The 27,907-nt window shown below is 40.4% G+C and overlaps 1 protein-coding gene and 1 pseudogene across 2 annotated transcripts; one reads left to right on the top strand and one right to left on the bottom strand.

Annotated features, from left to right (window-relative positions):
- Positions 1-66: 66 nt before the first annotated feature.
- On the top strand, positions 67-27,688 carry TSPAN3 (tetraspanin 3). 2 transcript variants are annotated; one of them, XM_045586499.1, is made up of 8 exons: positions 67-341; positions 19,048-19,239; positions 19,473-19,547; positions 21,638-21,739; positions 22,697-22,849; positions 23,853-23,936; positions 26,799-26,937; positions 27,130-27,688. In XM_045586499.1, exons 1-7 carry the CDS (start codon positions 279-281, stop codon positions 26,889-26,891), a joined length of 762 nt encoding a protein of 253 aa, XP_045442455.1. In that variant the 5' UTR covers positions 67-278; the 3' UTR covers positions 26,892-26,937; positions 27,130-27,688. The 2 variants fall into 2 exon arrangements, with proteins under 2 accessions (XP_045442455.1, XP_036310766.1); XM_036454873.2 differs by having other exon boundaries at positions 68-341; positions 26,799-27,688.
- Positions 14,172-14,672, bottom strand: LOC118705259 (annotated as a pseudogene).
- Positions 27,689-27,907: the final 219 nt, after the last annotated feature.

The following is a 27,907-nucleotide window of genomic DNA, read 5'->3' as shown; positions in this document are numbered from 1 at the left end:
CCTCCCTGCAGCCCGCAGAGGGAGTGATTGGCGGAGGCTTCCCCTCCGGTGCAACTCGGTTGCTAGGGAGCAGCGTCCCTCCCCCTCCGCTCCCCACCCCGCTGAGCGGCTGCGCAGAGGAGCCAGGTGCTGGCGGCCGGGCCGTGCAGGGCCGCCAGGGGCTGGGGGAGCCGCTAGCAGCCTGTGCGGATCCCAGCCCGCAGGCGCCCTCGCCATTGAGGCCTCGCTGGGCGGGCGCATCCGGCTCCCGGAGCAGGGCCCCAGCGACTGCGGGCGCCATGGGCCAGTGCGGCATCACCTCCTCCAAGACCGTCCTGGTGTTTCTCAACCTCATCTTCTGGGTGAGCGCGGCTGTGGGCGGGGGCGGCCGGGGTGCCGCGCCGAGGCCTCGGCGGAGGCGTCTGAGGGGTCCGGCGGGGACTGAGCGGTCTGGGGGGGCTGCAGCAGCCGCTCTGGGTCGGGTGCCCGGCCTAGGACGGAGGGACGCCAGGCCTTGTGCCTGGAGGGCGGAGGAGGGAAACCCTGAGGGGCTCCTGGCGGCCCCCGCGTCCGGGCCTCAGCGCTTGGCTGCCCCTGGGCGGGGGGCTTCCCGCGGAGGGGCTCGGCCTGGCCTCAGGTTCTTCCATGGAGCGGCCTGCCGGACAGAGAGCTTTCCGTGCGGATTCCTCCCGGACCGCAGGCTGGAAAGAGGCTATTTATCCCCCAAAGGGCCAGGCTCCGCTCTCCTTGTCGGCCTGCAGCTCCGGGGCCCAGGCTTGTGAGCAAACGGTGCGCACAAGCGGGGGCGCTGCCAACTCGGTGAGGACTTGGACTTAGAGCTCTTTGTGAATGGAGAACTGGTTGCCGGTTAGCAGCCCCAAACCGAATGGCTTAGACTTGTTAAGTCAAATAACCCTTTGGCCAAGAAAATAAAACTATTTGGGTCATGGGTGTGGAAAACCTGATTATAAACCTTGGTTAAATATGACTCGGGTGTCACAAGATTTAAAAATCCATGGGCTCTCTTTCAATAAATGGTGGCTTATGAGTTTTTTTTAAACACACTCAAACTCATGTATATAGCCACTTCATCCTAGTTCAAGTTCTTATCTCACCAGGGACTTTTGTAAAAACCTGTATTGATTACTTTTGTAATCTAATCCTCTGGACCTTTGCACCTGGATAAAGCTTATTAAGCATTCTTCTCTTGCATCACTTTATTTATAAAACAAACAAAGCCCCTAAAACATTAGCAGTAAAGTAAGGTTCAATCTCTTGATGTCCTCAAACACCTTTCCTTCCCCATAACTGGCCATATTCTTTTTTTTTTTTAAATATTTTTTTTTATTGATTTTTTACAGAGAGGAAGGGAGAGAGATAGAGAGCTAGAAACATCAGTGAGAGAGAAACATCGACCAGCTGCCTCTTGCACACCCCCTACCGAGGATGTGCCTGCAACCAACGTACATGCCCCTGCCCGGAATCGAACCTGGGACCCTTCAGTCCGCAGGCCGAAGCTCTACCGCTGAGCCAAACCGGTTTCGGCAATGGCAATAACTGGCCATATTCTTAAACACTTGCTGCCCTGGACAGACTTCTCTTTCCACAGTCCCATGATACTCCTGGAACATTCGAACTTCCTATGCTTTGTATGTCCCCAAATTTTTGCCACACACATACCTAGTTTGGAAAAAAATATTTTCTTCTTACAACTCCCATCTTCCCCTCTCCTCTCAAGGAGGAAACTTTTTATATCCCCACTAGTGTAGCATATATAATAAGGCACTTATACATACATGTGCAATGTAATAGTCTTTTTGGGTATTTATGGTGTGATGGGAAGAGCCCTGACTGATAGTACCTATTCAGAATCTCTCACGTGACATTGGGGTTTCCATGATTTTTTGTTGTTGACACTATTACAGATGTCCCTTTTATCCACCTCCATCCATACCACTCCCCTCTTCCCATCACTACATTCATGATTTCTTCTTCTCTAATTAGTGTTTTTCATACATTAGTTTGAGTTACAAGCCTTTTTAAAAAGTATTTTCAGGGATCCCCGAATAATACTCTATTATTAATAAGATACTTAGGGAGAGACTTCACTTTGTAACTGTTAGTTTCTTGTGATTTTTATTGGCATGACTTTTAATTTTGAAGAATCAGATGAATTCTAGGCTATTTAACCTCAGGGAATGGAATCAAATATTGGAAATACAGGGCCATTTTCTTTAAATAAATAATTAGATTTTTATTTACTCTTAAATATCAGTTAATTCTAAGTGATTGCTTAGGAATCTTTGGAAATTGTGCTAGCATATGTACTTTTGGTCCTTTCTTCAGTGAAAAAGGTTATGTTGTGCATTTCTTAGTGGGTTATTCCAAGCCTAAAGTTATACTATGTAGTAAAAATACCCTTTATCTAAGTTAGCAAGGAAGGATAGTAAAGCTTTTGTGAGCTGTGATAAGGAAGCTAAGCAGATATGCAGGGAAAAATATTATGGCATAGAGCAGATTAGTGCAACCTAACTTATTAGAAAACAGTATTATTAGATTTGTCTCCCCCCAGATGTTTAGTTTAGGGACAGACGTTGGAATTTGATGATGGCAATGATAGCTAACATTTGAGTGCTTATTACACCTAGGCACTGTGATACGCACTTTACATGGAGTGTTCGCACATCAATCTGGCAGGAATATTACATTTTTTTACAGATGAAAGCATTAAGGGTTCCTGAGGGCATTAAGGGGGTAACAGAGCCTGCGTTCAAACTCAAGTTGTTCTATACTTAGAGCCCTGAGTGTTAGAGCAAAGTGATTTCAAAAGATTTGGAAAGGGAAAGGACCTTATTAGGTTATGTTAGAGTCACTTTCTCTAAAACATACTGATTTTAATTTTGTATAGAACCTATACTAGTATTTAAAATGCACTATTTAACTTGTCATTTAAAAAAATTAGGCCATTATGAGGGAGTAATACATTTGTAATGTATTCTTCAGTTTTAATAAGTGTATCCTTATATACTGGCTCTCTCCCTCCTTTTAAGGCCTTAGTGAATAATTGAAAAAAACAAATATTCCCTGCAAAGGGCATATTAAAAGCTATTTTAGGTTGCCTTGGGAAACTTTTTAACTTTGTGTACTGGCTCCTCACTATCAGGTGGAAATGGTGATTGTGGTTAAGTATTAACGCTTAATTGCTTTGGCAAGATCTTTAAACTGCACCTTTTAATATCTTGATATCCTAATTAATTTGGGAGTTGGTTCAGTGAGCTGTGATGTGGAAATGGTATGTTCTTGACATATGTAGGCTCCACACTACATTGACTTAGGATACGTTATTTTGGACAGTGGAGTCTTAAGAAAGTCACTGTGGAAAGCCACACAATAAAAGGGGACATAACCGGTCCTAAAATCCTCTAGGTTGTCCAGTGGAAACAGAGTTCCTCATCATTAGTGCTGTGGCATGAAAGATAATTTTGGGCAAGGGAAAGGATGAACACCTTAGATCTCTTTGTTTTTATGGAGTGGCATAGCTTTAAAATGTAAGTATATTAGTGCTAGACCCACGATGGTCGATGGAGCATTATTAGTAGTGTTTGGTTCATGATTAAATATTGAATGCTGTTGAAACAGTTACAAACTACACCTTTGTACCAAAGTCATACCGGACTCTTACTTGGGTAGGTCACTTGCTATGACCCAGGAGGCTTCATCTAAAGCAAGTTTAAATCAGTACTTTTTAATATTCAGGGTAAAGTTATTTGAGTACTTAATCATGTTATAAAAATTACCTTTATTTAATCTACCCTATGTGAAAAACCAATTGGCTAGTATTAATTTTGCTCATAAGTCTCTTACACTTTATAGGAACTGCAAGAGAAAGCTTTGTCCATGCTTGTAGAAATTATGCTCTGGCACATCTATTTAGGCTATTGTTTTTCATCTGTATAAGAGGTAATAGTAACATGAAAACTCCTATGAGTAGGAAGCACCACAAGAAGGTCAGACACCTTTTAAATTGGCTTTAGAAACAGCTTTAGAATGTGGCACCTTTACTAATTATCATTTGCTCATATGAAAAATTCTATACATACAAATAGTATTTGGAGGTAGAACAAATGATTCAAAAAATTTATATGCAACCACAAAAAAACCTAGAATAGCCACAGCAGTCTTGATTAAAAAACAACAAAATTGTAGGTATCGCAGTACCTGATATCAAACTATACTACAAAGTTATAGTAATCAGAACAGAGGGGAGGCAGTTTAGGGGACTGGATGAAAAAGGGGAAGGGATTAAGAAGTATAAATTGTTAGTTACAAAATAGTCACAGGTATGTAAAGTATAGGGAATATAGTCAGTAACGTAATAACTGTGTATGGCGCATGTGAGTACTGGCAATGTTGTGTAGTGTATGATTGTCTGACCATTAATACAAAATTGAATGTAAATTGTAATTTAAAAATTTAAAGGAAAAACAATAGTTGCCTGGGTTCAGGATAGAATAGGCAGAGAGCTACATTTAGCTAGGGATTAAGTTTTCCCAGGGAAGTACAACTAATTTATGGGAACAAAAGAATTGAGGGTTTATATAAGGGCATGCTTTTGAAGAGAGACCACAGAATCTGATACAGAGAAAGAGGGAGATGAACACATGAGGGAACTAGTGCATTCTCCTCTTAGAAGTACGCCCAGGCCTTTCCCTTTTCCCACTTCTTACCCCACACTCATGCATCTTCTAAACTCCAAGGGACTTCATGAGACTTGCAAGCAGAGGACCAATGGGCAGCAGCAGCAGCTTCTCCAGGCTAACCCTCTGAACCTGTCTCCAAGGCCTCCTTTTCTCTGACTCCAGGGGGCTGACAGCAGCCCTGCCTTTGCTCTCATGTGTTTCCCATAACATTTCTGGTCTCTCTTTTCTTTCTTCTTCTACCCTTGGTCCTTTTTTGTTTCACTGTCCCCAGCTTTTATAAATGTACTCTCAAAATCACACACGCACATACACAAGAAAAGAAAACATGAGGGAACTGAGGGGCACTTTGAAGGGGTTAGGGTCAGTGGTTTGTAGGTCCTGGTTGAGGTAGAAAAATCATTGGAATGTTAGAAAGAGTGTCATGATCAAACAGTGGGATGTTTGAAATTGAGATTACAAAGGCTGGTAATCTTTGGTACAGACAAGATCAAAGATTTGACCTTTGCAGTGGGTGGCTATGGTAGATTTCAAGGTCTGTGGTAGGGTCACAGGGTATAAGATGTCAATATCCAAAGATGATTTTAGTCTTAGCAGGAAATAAGATAACAAAAGCCTTTGAGAGGTACATTCATTAGATCACTCCTTTCTGCTGCAGAGTAAGCATTGTTAAAGTTTCCCCTGCTGCATCATCCATCATCATGTGTAATCAATAAATGATTTAATATCCTCTTTAAAAATGTCTTTGAGGAAATGAGAAAGAAAGTATATTTATAGACAAATTCTAGTAAAGATCTTTGGGTTTGATTTACTGGCACATGGAACTAAGAAGCAAGTCAGTTAGTAGCTCAAAGTTTTTGAGGTAATTGTACTGCAAAAGAATTCATGAGCTAACATGAAAGGACTTTGTCTGTTAATAAAATCTTTGAGGTGTTAAAACTTGCACAATAGAGAGAACCAAGATGACGGCATAAGTAGACACCTGAACTTGCTGCCTCTCACAACCACATCAAAACTACAACTATCGTCCAGAACCGTGGGAAAGCTGGCTGAATGGAAGTTCTACAACTAGAAGGAAAGAAAAAAGCACATTGAGACAGGTAGGAGGTGCAGAGGTGGGCATGGAAAGGGCTGGCAACAGGGTGCATTGTTGCATTTTTTTCAATCAGGAGGGAGATACAAGCTCCTGATTGCTCTAAACTCCAGTCCCAGGCGAGGCTCTGGAGATCCAGACTCGTACGGGGAGAAACTGGCCTGTCTGGCATCAGGCCAGAACCTGAGGACAGCTTTCTCTCAGAAATTATTGTTCCTGCGTGGGGGCGCCTGATGGGGAGACACAGGGATCTCTCTGGTACAGGGCTGACTGGCAGCCATTGCTGTTTGCTCTCCCCAGTGATTCCCTGAGACCTCACCCCACCCAATTTACAACCCCACCCAAGCTGTGTGCAGCGTCTTTTGCATATTAATGGCCTGTCCTTTTCCCATTTAAAACCTGTCGAACTGCTGCTGGGTGAGAGAGCCCCAGAACTTCCAAAAGAAGGTCCAAGGCTCAACAGCAGCAATCAGCCTTGTTTCACAGCTGGACCTCATCTGGGCACTTCCAAATCCCAAAACAAAGAGGAGGAATCTGCAGATCTCTCTGTTGCTCCTGCTGGTGGCCTTAGGCAGTGGCTGACTTTGCACCTTGGAGATCCAAGAGCCAGTGTTCCCAGGGGTCAGTGTGAGACCATAATGGATTACAACTCTTCACATCCATAAGCAACATACTCAAGTGGCAGTCTCAGTGAGCACCAAAGCCCCACTGAAGCAAGTCCTGCCCCATAAAGGTGTCTCCTGTGCAACAGAACTTCCAGTGTAGACACAGCTGATCATAGCAGCCAACTGGCCTGATACCAACAGCAGTCTGGGCTTAACTACAGTAAACTGTGCACACAGCCTACAAAGGGATGCACCAAGAGTTCCTACCTCATGTGATTGGGGAGGCTGAGTCACTGGGCCCCATGGGACACCTACCACACAGGGCCACTCTATCAACGCAGGGAAACAGCCAGAATGCAGAGACAAAGAAACATGTCATGAGTGAAAGTAATGGAGGAAAGCAAACTACTGGATATAGAGTTCAAAACCAAAGTTATTAGATTACTCAAGAATCTTCTAAAAAACCTCTGAGAAACTTAGTGAGACCTTCAAGGATCTTAGTGAGAATGCAAAAAAAAAAAAAAAAAAAAAAAAGGAAAAGGACCAGTCAGAGATTAAGCATACACTGACTGAAATAATAATATACAGAAATCCAACAGTAGACTAGAGTATCCCAAGAATCAAATAAAAGATTTGAAATACAAGGAAGCAAAAACACCCAAACAGAGGAGCAAAAAGAAAAAATAATCATAAAATATGAATATAGTGTAAGGAGCCTCTGGAACAACTTCAAGCATACCAACATTCGAATTATGGGGGTGTCAGAAGAGAGAGAGCAAGATATTGAAAACCTATTTGAAGAAATAATGACAGAAAACTTCCCCTACCTGGTGAAAGAAATAGACTTACAAGTCCAGGAAGTGCAGAGAACCCCAAACAAGAGGAATCCAAAGAGGACCAAGACACATAATTAAAATGCCAATGGCAAAAGACAAAGAATTTTAAAAGCAGCAAGAGAAAAACAGTTAGTTACCTACAAGGAAGTACCCATATGACTGTCAGCTGAATTCTCAACAGAAACTATGCAGGCCAGAAAGGAGTGGCAAGAAATATTCAAAGTGATGAATAGCAGGAACCTACAACCAGAATAACTACCCAGCAAAGCTATCATTCAGAATTGAAGGTCAGATAAACAGCTTCACAGACAAGAAAAAGCTAAAGGAGTTCATCACTGCCAAACCTGTATTATATGAAATGCTGAAGGGTATTCTTTAAGAAGAAGAAGAAGAAAAAGGTGAAGATAAAAAGTTATGGTCCTAACTGGTTTGGCTCTGTGGCTAGAGCATCGGCCTGTGGACTCATGGGTTCGATTCCAATCAAGGGCATGTATAATACCTTGGTTGCCAGCACATCCCCAGTAGCAGGCGTGCAGGAGGCAGCTGATCAATATTTCTCTCTCATTGGTGTTTCTAACTCTCTATCCCTCTTCCTCTTTGTAAAAAAATCAATAAAATATATTTTAATAAAAGCTTAAAAAAATTAAGAAGCATTTAAAAAATTATGAAAAACAAAGTGACAACAAATACATATCTATCAACAAGCAAATCTAAAGATCAAGTGAATAAAAAATCTAATGAACAGAATAAACTGGTGAATGTAATAGAATCAGGGGCACAGAAAGGGAACTGACTGACAATTCTCGGGGGGCAAGGGAAGAGACTGGACAAAAATCTTTAACGTATGGACCTGGACAGTAGAGGGGAATGAGGGCATGGGGTGTGGTAGGAACTAGGTGGAGGGGAGTTATGGGTTAAGTGAAGAGGAACATCTGTAATCTGAACAATAAATATTAAAAAACAATGAAATATGAGGGGGAAAAAATTTGCAGAATAGCAAGGTAGTTTCAAAGCTATATGGCCTAGAGAGGGCATATTTCCAGTGCTCAGCAATAGTGTGGCCTGAAGGCTAATAAACAGAAAATAACCTCCCAGGTGGTCAAGACAAAGGACTGTAAGCAGCAGTGGATTAGGGAGTTCCTCACAAAGCACACAATCCAGGCCAAAAGAAGGACTGCTCCAGTGCCATGCACCAGAGACTGCTATGTAGTTACCCCTCCCTTTCTGAATGGGAGTTTGTATTTTAATATTCTTAGTCCAAGTCCCCATTGTGCATTCAGGAAAAAAAAAAGAATAGTGGCAATAATGATGATAATGATGTTGCTAATGATGGCAGAAGTAGGATTAAAAAAATATTTTATTGATTTTTTACAGAGAGGAAGAGAGAGGGATAGAGAGTTAGAAACATCAATGAGAGAATCATCGATCAGCTGTCTCTTGCACACCCCCCACTGGGGATGTGCCCGCAACCAAGTACATGCCCTTGACTGGAATCAAATCTGGGACCTTTCAGTCCACTGAGCCAAACCGGTTTTGGCAAGAAGTAGGATTTTTTTTTTTTTTTACTTGTTTCCTTGAAAGGTAAAATTTCTGGGGAGAAAAGATAGTGTATATTGAAAGAATCAGAATTGTGTTAGATAATCAGAAAACATCTAAAGATGTATCAAAGCCAGATAGACCCAAGAAAAGTGATAAATCGAGCAGTTTGACAGAGATACTTGATATTTAGGATTAAGCAGATGACTATTTTATGCTGACTAGTGGCTTGGTACATGAAATTTGTGCAAGGGGGGAGGGAGGGTAAATCCCTCAACCCAGCCTGCATTCTCTCCAATCAGGGACCCCTTGGGGGATGTTTGGGCCTAAACTGGCAATTGGACATTCCTCTCACAACCCGGGACCACTAGCCCTAACTGCTCACCTGTCGGCCTGCCTGCCTGATTGGCCCTCACCACTCTGCCTGATGGTCTGGTCGCCCCCAAGTGCCCCCCCCCCCCCTCCCCAATGCAAGCCTACTTGCCCCCAACTGCCTCTCCCCCGTTGGCCTGCTCGCCCCTAACTGCCTCGGCCTTGGCCTCGGCCCCACCACCCTGGCTTTGTCCGGAATGTCTCCCGGTCTAATTAGCATATTACCCTTTTACTAGTATAAATGGTTAAGGACAGACAGGAATTTATTGTGAGAGAATAGCAAGGTCTCAGTGTCAGACATAATTTTAAACATTACTGATTATGCAGGTGATATATTTACTTTTTTCATAATTTAAAGAATATTAGTTTCTGTAATCAAATCCATGTAGATTAAGGCTTTACATATTTAAAACAGTGTGTTACTCCTATACAAATGGAAAAAATTATGTTGAACATTTCTTGACTGATACAGCTGATAATTTCTGTATAATGCCAACCCAACACAGTACAACTGGGATAGTTTTTCCAAACTTGACAGCACAGCTAATGTTTCCAAAATTTCAAATTATTTACTTTTTAAAGAAGACATTAAAAAGTATTAAAAACAAAAACAACAACAAAACACCCCACATTATTATAATTTCACCACCCAGAGATTAAACATTATTTTGGTGGGGTTTTTAAATGACTGTATGTGATGATATGTGTGTGTTTTTCTTCCAATATACCACAAACATTGTTTTTTTCTCTTTTAAAATAATTTTATTTTTACTTTTCAGTTACAGTTGACACACAATATTAGTTTCAGGTATGCAATGTAATGATTACAATTATATAACTTACAAAGTGACCACCTTGATAAATCTAGTACCCATCTGACAACATACATAGTTATTACAATTTTTTTTTTTTTTGCTATATTCTCTTTGCTGTATTTTATATCACTGTGAGTGTTTTGTAACTACCAATTTGTACCTCTTAATTCCTTCCCCCTTTTCACCCAACCTCTTAAGCCCCCTACCATCTGGGAATCATCAAAATGTTCTCTATATCTATGAGTTTGTGTCTGTTTTGTTTGTTCGTTTACTATGTTCTTTTAGATTCCACATATAAGTGAGATCATGTAGTATTTGTCTTTCCCTGTTATTTCACTTAGCATGAAACCCTGTTGCAGATGTCAAGATTTCATTATTTTTTATGGCTGAGTCATATTCCATTGTATACCACTTCTTTATCCATTCATCTATGGATGTCACTTAGGTTGTTTCTACATCTTGGCTATTGTAAAAAACATTGTAGTGAACATCAGAATGTATATGTCTTTTTCAAATTACTGTTTTAAATAAATACCCAGAAATAGAATTGCTGGGTCCTTCTTTGTCTCTTGTTATAGCCTTTGCTTTAATCTACTTTGATCTGAGTATTGCTGCCCTAGCTTTGTGAAAATTATTATTTTCACTTCATGAAATATCATTCTCCATCCCTTATTGTATGTGTCTTTTGATCTAAAGTGGGTGTCTTCTATGCAGCATATGTAAGGGTCTTTCTTTTTTCTCTATTTAGCCATTGTATGTCTTTGATTTGAGCATTTAACTCATTTACATTTAAATTAATTGTTAATAGATACGTTGTCATTGTTACTTTATTATTCATATTTTTATCTCTTATTTTTCTTCCTTTAAAGGAAGTCCTTTAACATTTCTTATAATATGGTTTGGTGGCAATGAACTCTTTTAGCTTTCTTTTGTCTGGGAAGCTCTTTATTTCTCATTGAAAGTAGCCTTGGTTGGTAGACTAAGTTTGGTTGTAAGTCTTTGTTCTTCATCACTTTAAATATTTTGTGCCAGTCATGTCTGGCCTGAAATATTTCTGTTGAGAAATCAGCTGGAAGTCTTATGAGAGCTCCTTTATATGTAACTGCCTTTTTCCTGCTGCTTTTAAGATTTCCTCTTATGCTGTGTCTTAGAGTATCTTTCTTTTGGTTCATCTTGTCTGAGAACATCTGTGCTTTCTGGGCTTATATGTCTATTTCTTTCACAAGGTTAGGGAAGTATTTGTCATTATTTCTTCCTGTTAATTTAAAATTTTTTTGTTCTCCTTTTTCTGGTATCCTTATGATGTGAATGGTGGTACACTTGCTATTGTCTCAAAGGCCTCTTAAACTATAATCATTATTTAGATTTTTTTTTTCTTTTTGCTATCCTGACTAGGAGTTTTCTACTACCTTGTCTTCCAAATGGCTGATTTTGTCATCTGTTTCATATAATCTGTTGATTCCCTCTAATGTATTCTTCATTTCTCACTAGTTCTCTTTTATATTTCTATATCTCTTTATATGTTGCCCATCTTTTTGTTGAAGTTCTCTCAGATCATTGAGCATCCTTATAACCAGTGTTTTGAACTGCATTGGGTAGATTACTTGTCTCCATTTTGTTTTAAATTTTTTTTTTTCTGGAGTTTTGTTCTGTTTTTCATTTTGGACAAGTGTCTATCTCCTCATTTTGGCTGCCTCCATGTGTTTGTTTATATGAATTAGATAGAGGTACTATGACTCCTAGTCTTGGTAAAGTGCCTTGATGTAGTAGATGTCCTGTGGTGTCCATTGACACAATCTTTGTAGTCATCTGAGGCAGGTGCTTCAGGTGCATTCCTGTATAGATTATGTGTAATTTCCTGTCATAGTTGAGCCTGATTGCTGTTGGCAAGTCATTGGGAGGGATGTACCCTCAAGCTGATTGGTTGTGTGGCTCAGCAGTGATTACAGTGGAGTAGCTTTTGTGCAGGAGCTAACACTATGGAAGAAGATTTTGCTACAGCAGGACTCTGGTGCCTGCTGAGTCTGCCCTTCGGGTGTGTTGTTTGTGGAGATATTGGGTATCGTGGTGTTCTCTGAAGCTTGCCACCAGGTTTATTGGTTCTGGGCCTCTTAGTAGGGGCTTGGTCCTGGCCAAGGTCAGCTGCTGCCTGTACCCTGTCTCATGCAACGTGGTATGAGCAACAAAGTAATCTGCAGATGGTTGCCACTTGTGCTGGGCTTGGATATTCCTTTGGGAAGCTAAGCTGTGAATTGAGGCCTGCTGCCATTAGTGTTGGTCTTGGGTCTGCTTAACAAAAAGTATGGGACAACCCAAAGCCAGATGATGCTTGTTTGGGGTATATGAACCTTTGAGAGATTTTGAAAGTCTATAGCAGCATGAGCTAAGACAGGCCATTTTTATGGAACAGCCACTGGAAGCAAGTTGGTATGCCTGTAAGTTGGTTAGTTTAGGGTCTTGGGGAATCAATCATTGGGGGCCCAGTTCAATCAGAAGGGGTTTTAAAGTCAGCCCCGTGCAGGCCTCAGATCTCTCTGCACATCTGGTCTCAGTAAAGCTGGGGCTGAGATTTCCAGCTCTGCTTGTGCTCCAAGTTTTCTACAGTGTGGGTCAAAATCCACGATCTGCACTGCAACCAACACCACAGGATGGAGGAGTCCATGTGGTTCCCTAGGTGGGGGGAGAGACCTCATTGGAGGTGGGAGAATCTTCTCCCCATTGCTCACGCCACACAGTTTATTCACTGTCTGGGGTCTACACAAAGCCTTTCAGGAAAACAGGGTCACTCAAGAGTCACTGCTGGGTGTAATCCTCAGCCACTCCTTTCCCTCCCTCCCCCTCGCCCCCCCCCCCCTTTTTTTTTTGAGCCAAACACCACAGCACAGCCTTTCTCCATAGTCAGAGTCCAGGGTGAATGACTTCCTCTAGGGCTGCCAACAGTAGGTGTACTCATTGACTGAGAAGGTGAAGACCCAGCTTTCCACTCAGACAGAGTTCCCCTGGATCTCTCTGCCTGATGCTATGCAAGCTCTCCTTCTAGTCTCTGCTGCTCTGGGTTTGGGATCCCTATATGGGGATGGGGTCCATACTCCCAAGGGGAGAGAGCTTTCAGCCAGTATCACTCGGCCTCTCAGCTGAGCACTTGCTCTAGGCGGGCTCCATCTTTCCACAACTCCCCATTTCTTACCAGTCTCTGTGTTGCTTCTTCAGGGCACCTTAGGCAAAATATGTCCAGTCAGCTATACTCTTATTTTTTTCAAGGTGAGCATACAGTATTTCAGCTGTAAAATACTATTGGGCTGCAGCCATCTTGCCCCTCTTTCTATATTCTTTCTGATTGGTGTTTCAGGATTCTTAAGATATATTCCTGGAAGTGGAATCACTGGTCAAAAAGAAGTTCCATTTTAAAATTTTTGAGGAAACTCCATACTGTTTTCCATGGCTGCACCAGTCTGCATTCCCACCATCAGTGTGCTAGGGTTGTCTTTTCTCCGCATCCTCACGAGCACTTGTTTGTTGCTTTATTGATAGTAGCCAATCTGGCAGGTGTGAGATGGTATCCTTATTGTTGTTTTAATTTGCATCTCTCAAATGATTAGTGACCTTGAGCATTTTTCATATGTCTATTGGCCATCTGTATGTCCTCTTTGAATTGTTTGTCTTTCTTTTGTTGAGTTGTATGAGTTCTTTATATATTTTGGAAATTAACCCCTTATCACAAGTAATATTGGCAAGACATTGGGAGGGGTGGACCCTCAGGCTGGTTGGTTGTGTGGCCCAGCAGTGAGTTCTCTTTTCATTTTGATGATACTTTTTTTTGTTGTGTATATGCTTTGTAGTGTGATATAGTCCTATTTGTTTCTTTTTTCTTGTTTCTCTTGCCCTATAAGAAGCATCATTGAAAATACTGCTACATGAGATATCTGGTACTTTACTGCCTATGTTTTTTTGTTGTTGCTGTTGTTAAGAAAATTTTTGTGATTTTATTGTATCCTGAGGCATCTGAACAAATCAATATCTGGACAGTGAGGCAGCTGTTTTCTCCTTCACTTCTTTGAGTTACTAGAGCAACTTGTCATTAGATTAAAAAAAAAAAGACATCCTTTTGTATTATGTAAGTCTTTCCAAGGCATGCACTGGCTCAACACAAACTTCTGTCAGATGTAAGTCTAGCATCCAAACAGCATGCACAATACCTAGGTAGCAGCAGTGCCCTATGCCCTTTCCCACCTGGTCCTGCTCATTTGTATATGCTATTTGGAGCACCTGGAGGAGTGTGAATAGTATCTGGAAGAGGAGGGAGGAGGAAACAGCATGAGTGCCTGGCTGGGAGAAGGTCAACCAAAGTTGTGCAGGGCAAGTCTGAACATGTCATTGGTGCAAACTCAAACATCTTTGATGTTCTTCAATAAGAACATTTGATGGGATCCAATGATGGGGTCTTCATCAGCTTTAAGCTGGCCCACAGCCATGCTGAGGAGCAGTTAATCTAGTGTGGGCTGATGGTCCTGCACTTTGGTGCTTGGATTTTCTGGAACTAAAGGCTAGACAATTTCTCCACAATGGCAGCTTTCCCCTGGAATTGCTGTCCTTCCCATGTAAGGAATGATGTGCCGATGTAAATTACGCCTAATTGAGTTCTGTCATTATCAAATAGCTGGTAGTTGAATGAAGCTGGATCGAATCTGATCCCAAATTGGCTTGTCTCCCACACTGAAGCTCAACCAGCCTCTGCTCATGCTCCATATTCTCCGCAGTGTGGGTCAAAAATTCATGATCTGCATTAATTGAAATAATCATGTGATTTTAATCCTTCATTTTGTTTATATGATATAACATATTTATTGATTTGCAAAAGTTGTACCAGCCCTGTATCCCTGGAATAAATCCAACTTGGTCATTGTTTATGATCCTTTTAATGTATAATATTACTAGATTCTATTTGCTAATATATATTTTTAAAAATATATTTTGCCGAAACCGGTTTGGCTCAGTGGATTGAGCGATGGCCTGTGGACTGAAAGGTCCCGGGTTCGATTCCGGTCAAGGGCATGGTTGCGGGTACATTGGGTACCTTGGTTGCGGGCACATCCCCAGTAGTAGGTGTGCAAGAGGCAGCTGATCGATGATTTGCTCTCATCGATGTTTCTAACTCTCTATTCCTCTCCTTTCCTCGCTGTAAAAAATCAATAAAATATAAAATTTGTTGCATGAAATATCCTTTTATCTCCCTACTGTTCGTGTATTTCTGAAGTGGATCTCTTATAGACAGATTATATATGGGTCTTGTTTTCTTATCCATTCAGCTAGCCTATGTTTTTGTTTGCATGATTTAATTCATTTACATTGAAAGTGATTAAGGATAGGTAACATATATACATTGCCATTTTATTACTTATATTTGTTTCTTTACCTCCCCCCTTAAAAAAAGTTTCTTTAATATTTATTGTAATACTGGTTTGTTGGTGATCCACTCTAACTTTTTCTTGTCTGGGAAGCTCTTTATCTCACCTTTCATTTTAATGATAACCTTGCTGGTTATCATTAGTCTTTGATATAGGTCCTTGCTTTTCATAATTTTGAATATTTTGTGCCAATTACTTTTTGGCCTGGCAAAGTTTCTGTTGTGAAATGAACTGACAGTCTATGGGAGCTCCCTTGTAGCTAACTGACTTTTTCGTGCTGCTTTTAAGATTCTCTTTTGTCTTTAATTTTTTCATCATTTTAATTATGATCTGTCTTCGTATGGACCTGTTTAGATCATCTTATTTAGGTTCTCTGCACCTCGTGCACTTGGAAATCTATTTCTTTCATCAGCATATGGAAGTTTTCATTCATAACTTTTTCAAATATGTTCTAAATCTCTTGTTTTTCTCTCTTCTGCTTCTGGTAACCCTATTATGTGAATATTGTTATGCTTGATGTCATCCCAGAGGTCCTTTAAACTCCCCTCGTTTATTATTACTTTTTGCTTTCTGATTTGGTGTTGTCTGATACTTTGTCTTCCAAATTACTAATTTGATCCTCTGTTCGTCAGTCAGCCTCTGAAAGAGCCTTGGACATCATGAGTTGGGTGTTGTAGAGTCTCAGGAAGTCAGCAGGGTGGGGTGAGTGGTGTTCACGATGTTCATGCAGATTTAGATTTGGTGTCAGTGCAGAGCTTGATGCCAGTTAGCAAAAGTGATGGTACACCAAGGCTAACAGCCACTTGCCTGTGGCCTGTGGACCTTTGTGGTGGGGCAGGGTTTCTGGGAGTTGTCAGGATGAATTGAGTGGTGTTCACTTGGCTAAAGGAGATTTAGATTTGGCTGAAGTGGAGAGAGTGCTCCACACAAGAAAGATGGTGCCTATTGGCCATGAGGGAGGAGAGCTCAACACAGGGACAATAGCGGCCATCCCTCCAGCACTTGCCCTGACCACATAACTCAGATTCTCCCTATATGTATCTGGCATCCCCTGTGCCACTGTCCCTACACCAAAGTCCAAGGTGAGTGTCTGTGAGCAAGAGTTTGTGTGGAGGCTCTTTAAGAGGATAGCTGGGTTTCTAGTCTTCACCCAAAAGGACAAAATCCCTACAAATTTAAAAAAAAATTTTTTTTTATTGACTTCAGAGAGGAAGGGAGAGAGAGAGAAACATCAGTGATGAGAATCATTGATCACCTGCCTTCTGCACGACCCCCACTGGGGATCAAACCTAAATATGCCTTGTCCCAGAATCACACTGCAGCCTCTTGGTTCATAGGTCAACACTCAGCCACTGACCCTCTCCAGCCAAACCCCACTGATTTTTAAAGCCAGATGTTGTGGGGGCTTCTCTTCCCAGCACTTGTGGTCTGGGCTGGGGACCCCAGTTCAGGGCTGGGACCCCTGGCTCCTTAGGGGACACCTTTGCAGCTGAGATATCCCTCTGGTTTCTCAGCTGCCTCACATGCATGTGGAGTTGGCCCATTTTGTCTCCTTTCTCCTTCTACTAGTCTTAATATGACTTCTGTTTATTCTTAGTTATAGGGTTTTTGTTTAGCTAGTCTTCAAATGGTTCTCCAGGTTGATTGTTCCATAATTTAGTTGTAATTTTGATGTGGTCATGGACCACACCTATTCCATCATCTTGAATGGAAACTCTAAAAATAACATATTTTTTAAAAATTGCCTCCATTATTCTAGTTGTCTTTAAAAAAGGTCCATGCTATTTAGAAAACATAAGTTACTTTCTCCACTTGACATAAATGTAGTCTTTTTCTATCAGAGCTGATAATGATTCTAATGATCTATTGTAAGAAAATTTACTGATGATGCCCAAGCTTACTGGGTGCCATAGACCTAAGAAATAAACTAAGTTTTCAGGTTGAAAGGAATTATTTTCCTGTGTCATTGTGGAGACTATTTTGTAGTTGGAAAATTAATGATTTAGGTGTTAAATTTTAAAGGATGATGAAGTAATTATTTTTCTGTGAAAATCTCGAAGTGCTTTACAAATTATAACTCATTAAACCAAATGTCTTAATACTTAGCCTCACACTGTATTTGGTCATTCACACATAAGCAAGTGGTATTGGGCTGTCAGCAGTGAGTTGGCACATAATAATAGCAAAATCAATAATGCAAGAGGAGAATGTATATAGAACTGCAGCTGGAGAATGGTGGTTGGAGCAGCAGCATATCGTTCTCTGACTTAGTGCAACATTTTCCCTACAGGTGCTCTATAACTTTTTAGTCAAAGTGTAGTCCAAGAATCAGCAACATCAGCATCTTTGGAAACTTGTTGGAAATGCAGAATCTCAGGCCTCAACCCTAGACCTACTAAATCAGTCTATCCTATATAATAAAAGGGTGATATGCAAATTGACCAGACAGCAGAACGACCAGTCACTGTGATGTTCACTAAACACCAGGGGGTGGATTCTCAATGCAGGAGCTGCCCTCAGCCCGAAAGCCATGATCACCTGATTGGAGCCTGCTGGCCAACCTCTCAGTCCCTTCCCCTGGCCAGCAGGCTCTGATCACCCGATAGTGAACAGGGAACTGGGGTGGTGGGTGGTGGGGCCGGCTGCTGGCAGCTGGGGAAGATGGCCCTGATTGCAGGCCAGGCCTAGGGACAGTTCCCATGCATGAATTTCATGTGCCAGGCCTCATAGTTTAATAAGATCCTCAGATGATTCCTATTCACATTAGTTTGAGAACTATTCTAAAGATTAAATAGACCCTAAGGGTTTGCAAAGTTTGCTATAAATGAGTCCTCAATCTTTACCATTTCACAACCTTGACTAGGACAGCAGGTTTTTTGGTAATGGGTATCATTGTTACTAGGTATTATTTTTTTCCCCATAAAGGGATAGGTATCCTATAATAAAAAGCTAATATGCAAATTGACTGAATGATGGAATGACTGGTTGCTATGATACACACTGACTATTAGGGGGCAGCTGCTCAATGTAGGAGCTTCCCCCTGGTGGTCAGTGCACTCCCACAGGGGGGGCACTGCTCAGCCAGAAGCCGAGCTCACGGCTGGCAAGCACAGTGGCAGTGGCCACAGCCTCTCCTGCCTGGGGCAGCGCTAAGGATGTCTGACTAACAGGCCTAAGCAATCAATTGGACATCCCCCAAGGGCTCCCAGACTGTGAGAAGGTGCAGGCTGGGCTGAGGGTCCTGCCCCACAGTGCATGAATTTCATGCACCGGATCTCTAGTAGGTAATAAATTCAGATTCTGGAGTCAGAATGCTGGGGTCACATCCTGACCCTGCAACTTGGATCTAATTTCCTTATTTGTTGAGGGCACCTCCTTACCCCTTCTTTGATTTATATGGTACTGTAATTGAGCTACAAATAAACATTTGGGGTGTTTGTGAGATTCATTCTTGTCATCATTATTACCAAATTTGTAGTTTCTTATTCTAAGTAAATCAGCAATTATTGAAAAGTAGATAGAGTTTGAAAAACTTTTCAACTTAAGTAAATATTCTTGCTAATGCATAATAGGAGACTTTCCAGTTTCTGAAAAAAAGTATACAGATAGATTTAAAAATGATGGAAAATCTCACTGAATTATAACCTACTGGAACATTTTACCAGCAGCCCTTAGAAACTTACCAGCATTTTGCCCTTGTTTTCCACAGGGGGCAGCTGGCATTTTATGCTATGTGGGAGCCTATGTCTTCATCACTTACGATGACTATGATCACTTCTTTGAAGATGTGTACACTCTCATCCCTGCTGTGGTGATTATAGCTGTAGGAGCTTTGCTTTTCATTATCGGGCTAATTGGCTGCTGTGCCACAATCCGGGAAAGCCGCTGTGGATTGGCCACGGTAAGTTAGCAGCACTTCATTGACCAGATGTGTCATCGTAATATGTGGGAATATTTCATTTGGGTTATTTGCTTTTGAATTAAGCATGAAACTCCATAGATTGGTTCCTATTGTTGGAATAGAATTAGCACTTGTCTTAAACTTGTAACAGTTATCTTAGATCATTTTTTTATCAAGAGAGTATTTAGTGCTATTTTTATTTGTATTTAATTTTTGACTATGTTTCCTTGCAGTTTGTCATCATCCTACTCTTAGTTTTTGTCACAGAAGTTGTTGTAGTGGTTTTGGGATATGTTTACAGAGCAAAGGTATGTTATCTACTATAATTTATATGCTTTAAAAGGTTGTTTAAGAGAGGCCAAATTCATTTTATCAAAGTAAACATTTTCTTTTGCCATACTTCAGTTTAGCCACTGTATTAAACATCTAAAGTTCATATGTCAAGATTTCTTGTCTTGTTTTATATAGCAAAGTGTTAATTCTACTCATGTTCTAGTTTGTTTATATTTAGTTTTCTTTAAATTATTCAGAATGAGCTATAGATGAATAATTAGTCAACTAAGAAGTTTGTTCAAATTTCCTCTGCCCATAGATTCTCTATATAAGAGGGGAAATGCAAATTTCCTGATTTCTGTTTTGTTTTCCATTGCCTCTTTTAAAAATGCCTTAGAAAAAAAGATGATTGTGAGTTGTGTGATCCTACCTTCTACCTCATCCTAAGGAACAAGGTGACCTGCCAACTCGAACACCAAGGCAGCTGCTGCAGCCACTCCCTTCTTGTCCCTCTTTCCTTGTCATTCTCTTTTATTTTCTTTCCTCTTTCCTTTCTACTTTGCCTGCTTTTGCTTTCCACTTACAGTACCATTTAAGGCTAAACGGGTTTCTTTAAATTAATTAATTTGGGCATAACTTTAGAGCCATGGTATAGACTCATTGTAACGTATGGTTTTAAATCAAAAGTACGATATTCTAATTTAATATTCAAATCATTGATACATAAGGTATTGAGCAACTATATAAAAAAAAAAGGAATGCAGTGGATTATGCTCCTACCTATGATCTAGTTATTAATTTTATAGTATCCTGACATCGGTAATAAAATTACCAAATAAGTTTAATAATCTTCAAAGGGTAAGGAGAATCAGGTACAAACTTTGTTAAGTGACTCTTCAGTAATTAGTAGGAAAGTGTCATTTTTTTACCTGCTGATTACTTTTGCATATTTGGCCAAGTTTAATAATTTGTCCCAAAAGTATCTTGTGGTGTTTTGTGTTTTTTTTCTCCCCATGTGTTTTTTATTTTTATTTTTTTATTTCATAGAGATATAGAAACATCAATGATAGGAGAGAATCATTGATTGGCTGCCTCTTGCACATCCCCTACTGTGGGTCAAGCCTACAACTCAGGCAAGTGCCCTGTCCAGGAATCAAACTGATGAACTCCTGGGTCATGGCTCACTGCTCAGTCACTGAGCCACTCTTGCCAGGCATGTGGTGTTTTTTGAATTACATTATTTTTAACCTCCTTAAGTAAAGGAAAATGCCTAGGTCTTCTGAGACTACACTGAAAACTTATTTTAAAAAAGGCAGCTCTAGCCAGTTTGGCTCAGTGGATATAGTGTTGGCCTGCAGACCGAAGGGTTCCAGGTTCAATTCCAATTCTGGGTATAGGACTGAGTTGTGGGCTCAATCCGCAGTGTGGGGGCAGGGAGGAGGGGGGAGAAGGAGGTAGCCAATCAATGATTCTCTTTCATCATTGATGTTTCTCTCCTCCCTTCCTCTCTAAAATCAATATATATATATATAAAAAGACAGTTGCCCTGGCCAGTGAGCTCGGTGGTTAGAGTGCCAGCCTACAAACTGGAAGGTCGCATGTTCAATTCCTAGTAAAGGGCACATGACTGGAGTTGCAGGTTTGATTTGGGATGTATGTGGGAGGCAATCAGTCCACCTGCCTCTCACATTAATGTCTCTGTCTCTCTTTCTCTCCCCCTCCTGCCTACACTCCCCCTCCTCCCCCTCTTCCTCACTTCCACTCTCTCTAAATGGAAAATATACCTTCAGGTGAGGATTTAAAAAAAGAGGAGGAGGCAGCAGTCCATTTATTATTTAGAACATCTGTCTCAAGGCTCAACTGCTTTTTCCCTTTTGAGTGGATTGTTAGCCTGACACTTTGCACACAATCTTTTCTTTGAAGCTTAATCATGTGATATAAAATGCTTTAATCTTTACCTGAATATGTATAGAACCAAGAAGGGATAAAACTTCTTCTTATAAGAAATTTACAGAGATGTCTATCAATTTTGCAAATATGCCATTTATGCATCTTAGTTAGAGCCTTGACTAATATTATTTTTTACTAGTATTTTAGAGGGGCCAAATTGTTTGTTTTGATTCAGGTGGAAAATGAGGTTGACCACAGCATTCAGAAAGTATATAAGACCTATAATGGAACCAATCCTGATGCTGCTAGCCGGGCTATCGATTATGTACAGAGACAGGTGAGTAGTCTTGAGGTGAATTTGTTTTTGAGGGCCAATCACTGTTGGGTCAACATGAAACTTACTCTGCTATTACTATGTAAATTAGTCATGTACTTGCACAGTCATGGTTAACTTTATGATGTGTTCAATGTTTTTATCTTCACACTTGAAAAGTTGTTTCCCATCACAACCTAGTCAAAGTAAGATAAAATGAATCAGACTTTCCTCCAAAAAAACTAATTAGCTAAGAGGTGGTGATGGATGGAAGAGAGGTGTGTGCCACAGGGAAGGTGGGAGTCCAGATGGACTAAAGAGGAGGTGGGAGATCTTCTTATCTGTCTTTTAAAAGCAAGACCAGAAAAAGTAACTGACAAAACTGCAAAAAAAAAAAAAAAAAAAAAAATTATGGACAATTTGAAACATACATGGAAATAGAATAGTATAGTTGATTTTTATGTTCAGAAACCCATCTTCAAAACTGTCAGTGTTTTGTTTGTAATCGTTTCATCTATTACCCCCACATAGCTTTTGCTAAATTATCTTAAAGCAAATCACAGACATTTTAGATAAAATATTTCGAACACTGTGTCATTGGAAATAGTATTTAACTCAGAACCAGGTATTTAACATGTAAGATAGGAAGATTTTTCTTAGCTATAAACTACCTCTTGTGGGCATTGTGCTCTTCATATTGACATTCCTAGAGGCACTAGCCATATGCAGCTATTTAAATTTAAATTAAAATCTCAGGTCCTTAGTCACTCTAGCCACATTCTAAGTGTTCAATAACCTTATATGGCTAGTGGCTACCATGTTGGACATGCTGACATAAAACATTTATAACAATGCAAAAAGTTGTATTGTGATATCACTGTTCTAGAATAACTTAAGGTTCTGCAGAGCACAGAACTCTAAAGTTCAACACAGGTATATGTATTTTGTGAGGAGTAATATCTCTATTCTCTTTTCCAATAGCTGCACTGTTGTGGAATTCACAACTACTCAGACTGGGAAAATACAGACTGGTTCAAAGAAACCAAAAATCAGAGTGTCCCTCTTAGCTGCTGCAGAGAGACTGCCAGCAGCTGTAATGGCAGTCTGGCCCATCCCTCCAACCTCTACGCTGAGGTAAGTTCAGTTCCTTGGCTAAAATTTGAATCTAGCCTAATAACCTGTTTTTTTCTGAATCATCTCTACCTGGAACTTCTTTTCTGCCTTGTTTTGTTTGTCTTTTTTTAAAAAGCCATCTTAACCATTTTTAAGTGTACAGCTTAGTAGCATTGAATATATTCACCACTACCCATCTGCAGAACTCTTTCCCTCTTGCACACAGAAACTCCATGCCCATTAAATAACATTCCATGTTCTCCTCCCCCAGTCCCTGGCAACCACCATTCTACTTTCTGCTTATGATTTTGATTATTTTAGGTACCTCATATAAGGAATCATATAAAACTTGTCATATTGTGCCTTATTTTTTTTACTAACTACGTCTTCAAGATTCATCCATGTGGAGCAAGAGCCAGAATTTCATCCATTTTTTAAGGCTGAATAATATTCCATTGTATAGATAGACTTCATTTTGCTTATCCATTCATTCATGGATGGACACTTAGTTGCTTTGCCCTTTTGGCTATTGTGAATAATGTTGCTGTGAAAATAGATATGCAGATATTCTTTTGAGTCCTTCCTTTCAATTATTTTTCTTTAAGGATTTAAATTATATTATGTACAGATTATAGTTATAGCTTTTTTAATATAAAAAATTAATTTTTTTCAATTATAGTTGATATACAATATTATATCAGTTTCAGATGTATAGTACGGAGGTTAGACATTTCTATAGCTTACAAAGTGATCTCCCCCAATAAGCCTAATAACCACCTGACACCATATGTAGTTATCACAATATTATTGACTCTATTCCATATGTTGTAGTTTACATCTCCATGACTTCTGCTTCTCCTTCAAGCTATTTTATTTTACTGTAAATAATTTTTAAATACATGGGCCTTCTTTTTTCTGTCTTTTAGTTTTTGTCATTGCCATTTCTGCCAGTGGGTGGTAGTATGTGACTGTGTAGCTTTCAGTTTTAAAAGAGACATATAATAAGGATGACTTTGTGTTTCAGGGGTGTGAGGCTCTAGTTGTGAAGAAGCTACAAGAAATCATGATGCATGTTATCTGGGCAGCACTGGCATTTGCAGCTATTCAGGTAAGCACAGCTAGCCAAGCAGTTAAGATCAGAGTGTATTGATTCTCTGATGTCAGCCCTGAAGGGTTTTAATCACTAAGTGAAAATGATTGAGATACCAGGCACCAGTTTCCAACATCTTCTATTTCCATTTGTAGTCCTAGGCCCAGAATGGTTTCAAGAAACCAGAGGTAAGGAAGAGGGAGAGAGAGATAGAAACATCAATGATAAGAGAGAATCACTGATTGGCTGCTTCCTGCATGACCTCATTGGGGGTCAAGCCTACAACCCAGGCATGTGCCCTTAGCCAGAATTGAACCCAGGACCCTTCATTCCTCAGGCTGACACTCTATCCACCAAACCAAACCAGCTAGGGCCACCTTATTTTCTTGACTTGATTAAGTGAGCGAGCTGTTCAAAATATTATACGAACTGTATGTTCTTGGAGATATTTTAATAGAACTTTACAGAATTAAAAAAAATATATATATTGCTTTATTTCAGTTTGGAAATAGCTTTGTTTTAGTCTTTTAAAAATATCTTTCTCCTTTCAGTTATTATTTTTCTGTTCTCAAGGGTTCTATATGTTTACTAGAGGCCTGGTGCATGAAAATTCATGCATTGGAGGGGGGGAGGGTCCCTCAGCCTGGCCTGCCCCCTCTCACAGTCCTGGAGCCCTCAGGGGCAGGAAGCAACCCAGAGATTGGGAAAGGCAATGTCCCATCCCACCTCTGCTGCTTCCACTGCCAGCAGCACAAGCCTCAGCCAGCCCTGGTTACCTGAGCCTCGGGCGGCCCTGAGTGGCTGGGCAGCCATTATCCAAGGCTTGTCTGCACCTCGGGCCAGCCCTGAGGGTCTGGGCGGCTGAGAGGACTGGGGACTCCAGAGGCAGGTTCATGGACCAGCCAGGCCTGCCTTGCCACGCGTCTGCCACCCTGGCAAGTCTGAGGAGACTGGGCGCAGCCATCTTTGAGGGCATGGCAGTCAATTAGCATATTCCCTTCTTATTGACTGTGGGCACTGCCATTTTTGTGATGGTATGAGGGCCAATTAGTATATTCCCTCTTTATTAGATAGGACTAGAGGCCCAGTGCATGTAATTTGTGCACTATAGGGTCCCTAGAGGCTGCCAGCTGCCAACCAAGTACTCCCTCCCTTCCCCCGGCCACCTGCCACTGCCTGGGCCTCTCTCCCTTTCTGCGGTCACCTGTCGCCACCAGCCAGGGCCTCCCTCCCTTTCCCCAGCCACCTGCCACTGTTGGCCTGGGCCTTCCTCCTTTTCCCCCACTGGCCCTGCCCCCTGGTCAAACTCCTGGACGAACTTTCGGTTGAGGGGACAATTTGCATACTATACTTTTATTATGTAGGATATACATAAATCAAGGTCTGGTTCTGCAACTCTAGTTTCTTATATTAATAGGAGCAATTATATATATATATATATATATATATATATATATATATATATATATATTTTTTTTTTTTTTTACAGAAAAGGCTTTAAAATAAAACAGGTTCTAACTTCTTCTGTATTTGAAACTTAGTTTTGTTAGACAGGTATATTGGAAGTGTGCAGAGTGCATATATGCTTTGTGCAGTTTCCTACAGTGATAATGTTTTACCCAACTATAGTATATCACAACCTGGGTATTTTGTAGTGACCTTTGTTGTCTCTTGTGATGGGCTTTTAAAACCAAATAACTGAGACCTTTCAGTATCAATGAAAAGTAGAACAGGAAATTAACTTACTCATATTTAGATCTTTTGTTAGTTTATATTTTGTAAAAAGTCACATGCTGCCAAAACCGGTTTGGCTCAGTGGATAGAGCATCGGCCTGCGGACTGAAAGGTCCCAGGTTCGATTTCAGTCAAGGGCATGTACCTTGGTTGTGGGCACATCTCCAGTAAGGGGTGTGCAGGAGGCAGCTGATCAATGTTTCTCTCTTATCGATGTTTCTAACACTTTATCTCTCTCCCTCCCTCTTTGTAAAAAATCAATAAAATATATATTTTTTAAAAATGCCTTATATTTTGTGAGGTCAAAATTCTAGAATAGTTTTCTGCTTAATCCAATTTAATCATCTAGCTTATCCAAAATAATGTGGCATGACTTTATTACTATTCCAATTTGCTACTACGGAAGTATTAGGGCTTATTAAAATAAAATGATGGAGTTGTGACCTTTACAAAGTAATATGTATGTAATACCTCAGAGTCAAACCTGGGTTTAAAAAATAAGAAATAATTGTGAATGAAACAAAACCTGCAAATTACATTTGGGGGGGTGGCCAGGGGGGGTGTTCTGCCATAGAGCTTTTGGGCTTCACATGTACTGAAATTTGTGGACTGTTATAAAGCCTGTCTCTTTCAAATCCATATGCCTGAAAAGACCACCATTAAATTTCCTCAACAAATAGCCTTGATCATTCTACTTTCTAGAACTTTCTTATTCAATGTGGTAATTAGTGGTCACATATTTTAACTTTAAATTAATTTAAATAAAATAAAAACACAATTCTTTTGTTGCAGTGGCTAGTGGCTACCATGTTTTGGCAGCTCAGATAGAGAAGGTTTCTATTATTGTACAAAGTCCTTTTCAGCATTGCTCTGGATTGGGAGTGGGGATGGCAGTAGGGAGAGCCTTGATTCTTGGCTAGCTTCACAAATTGTTCTTAGATGTAAGTGAGGGAAGCTAAAACTTGGTACTTAGTTTCTGAAAAAATAATGTGTTCATTACATGTTGCTTCTCTTACTCTTGTTACTGCTTTTTTGATGATTTGAAGTCTCTGGACTTTGAAACAACTTCATTGCCAACAAAGAAATATATACTTGCCATATAAAGGTTCTCAGCTTTTCTTTTCCATTGTTATTTTCTTCCCACAGCTGCTGGGCATGCTGTGTGCATGCATTGTATTGTGCAGAAGGAGTAGAGATCCAGCTTATGAGCTCCTCATCACTGGCGGAACTTATGCATAGTAGAAAACTCAAGCCTGAGCTTTTTCGTCTTGTTCTAATTTGGAAGGTGAATTGAGCAGGTCTACTGCTGTTGGCCTCCACAGTTCATGTAGTTTAAGCACACATGTCAGACAGAGCTGCTTGGTTCTTCATGTGCCCACTTACTTTCCTAGCCATTTAAGACTTCCTTTTCCCCTGTTCTAACTGACTTTTCACATCCCTATGTTTTTAAGTAAAGTGGTATATGTTCTAATTTCAGAGCCTTTTGCAAGTTGTATGGTGTGGTAGAATTAAAGGAGGATGTAGACTGCTTCTGTTTCCTCCACGCAGCAATGGGACTGCTGCTGAAGTAACACTGGGTCCTCGGAGTACCACAATGGACAACTCTTGGCCAAATGTGTGGTTTTTTTTTGAAGGAAAGAGGAATTAACACGAGATGGTACCCCTCATCAGAGTCCTTATAAAAACTATATACCATAAGTCAATAAGACAGCAACTATACAAAATGGCTACAATAGATTTTAGAATTATACAATGTACAACTTAGTTCATATTCAAAATCAGATTGATCTTTGAAACTAGAGGTTTTTAATTAAAGCTGGCTTTATAGGAGGAATATAATGTAATGTATGCACTACTGTTTTAAAACAATTAGAGTGTGTGTTTGTATGATTGAGCCCATTCAATGTAAGTCTAATTTTGTTAGAAATAATGTACCATATAGACTAGCAAAATAGTATGTAGATGTGATCTCAGTTGTAAATATAAAAATATAATTCAATAAACTCTGTATTATCCCTTAACATGTAGTTTTTAATAATTTGGGGGGATTTCAATGATTTATATATTGGTGCCATCTACAGTTCATCATAATTTGCATGTATTTTAATTATATCTCTTGCCAAATTCTGAAGTCCTTGATATTCAAAATGCACAGATGCTTTTCAGTTCCTTATATCTCACAAATATGGAGAATCTACTTGTGCATGGTGCTGGGGGTACAATCATTATGCTGGCCTTGCCTTCGAGGTATGTGG

This window comes from Pipistrellus kuhlii, unplaced genomic scaffold (assembly GCF_014108245.1).
Source record: "Pipistrellus kuhlii isolate mPipKuh1 unplaced genomic scaffold, mPipKuh1.p scaffold_m20_p_1, whole genome shotgun sequence".
Classification (NCBI taxonomy): domain Eukaryota; kingdom Metazoa; phylum Chordata; class Mammalia; order Chiroptera; family Vespertilionidae; genus Pipistrellus; species Pipistrellus kuhlii.
This window is presented reverse-complemented; position numbering and strand designations above follow the sequence as displayed.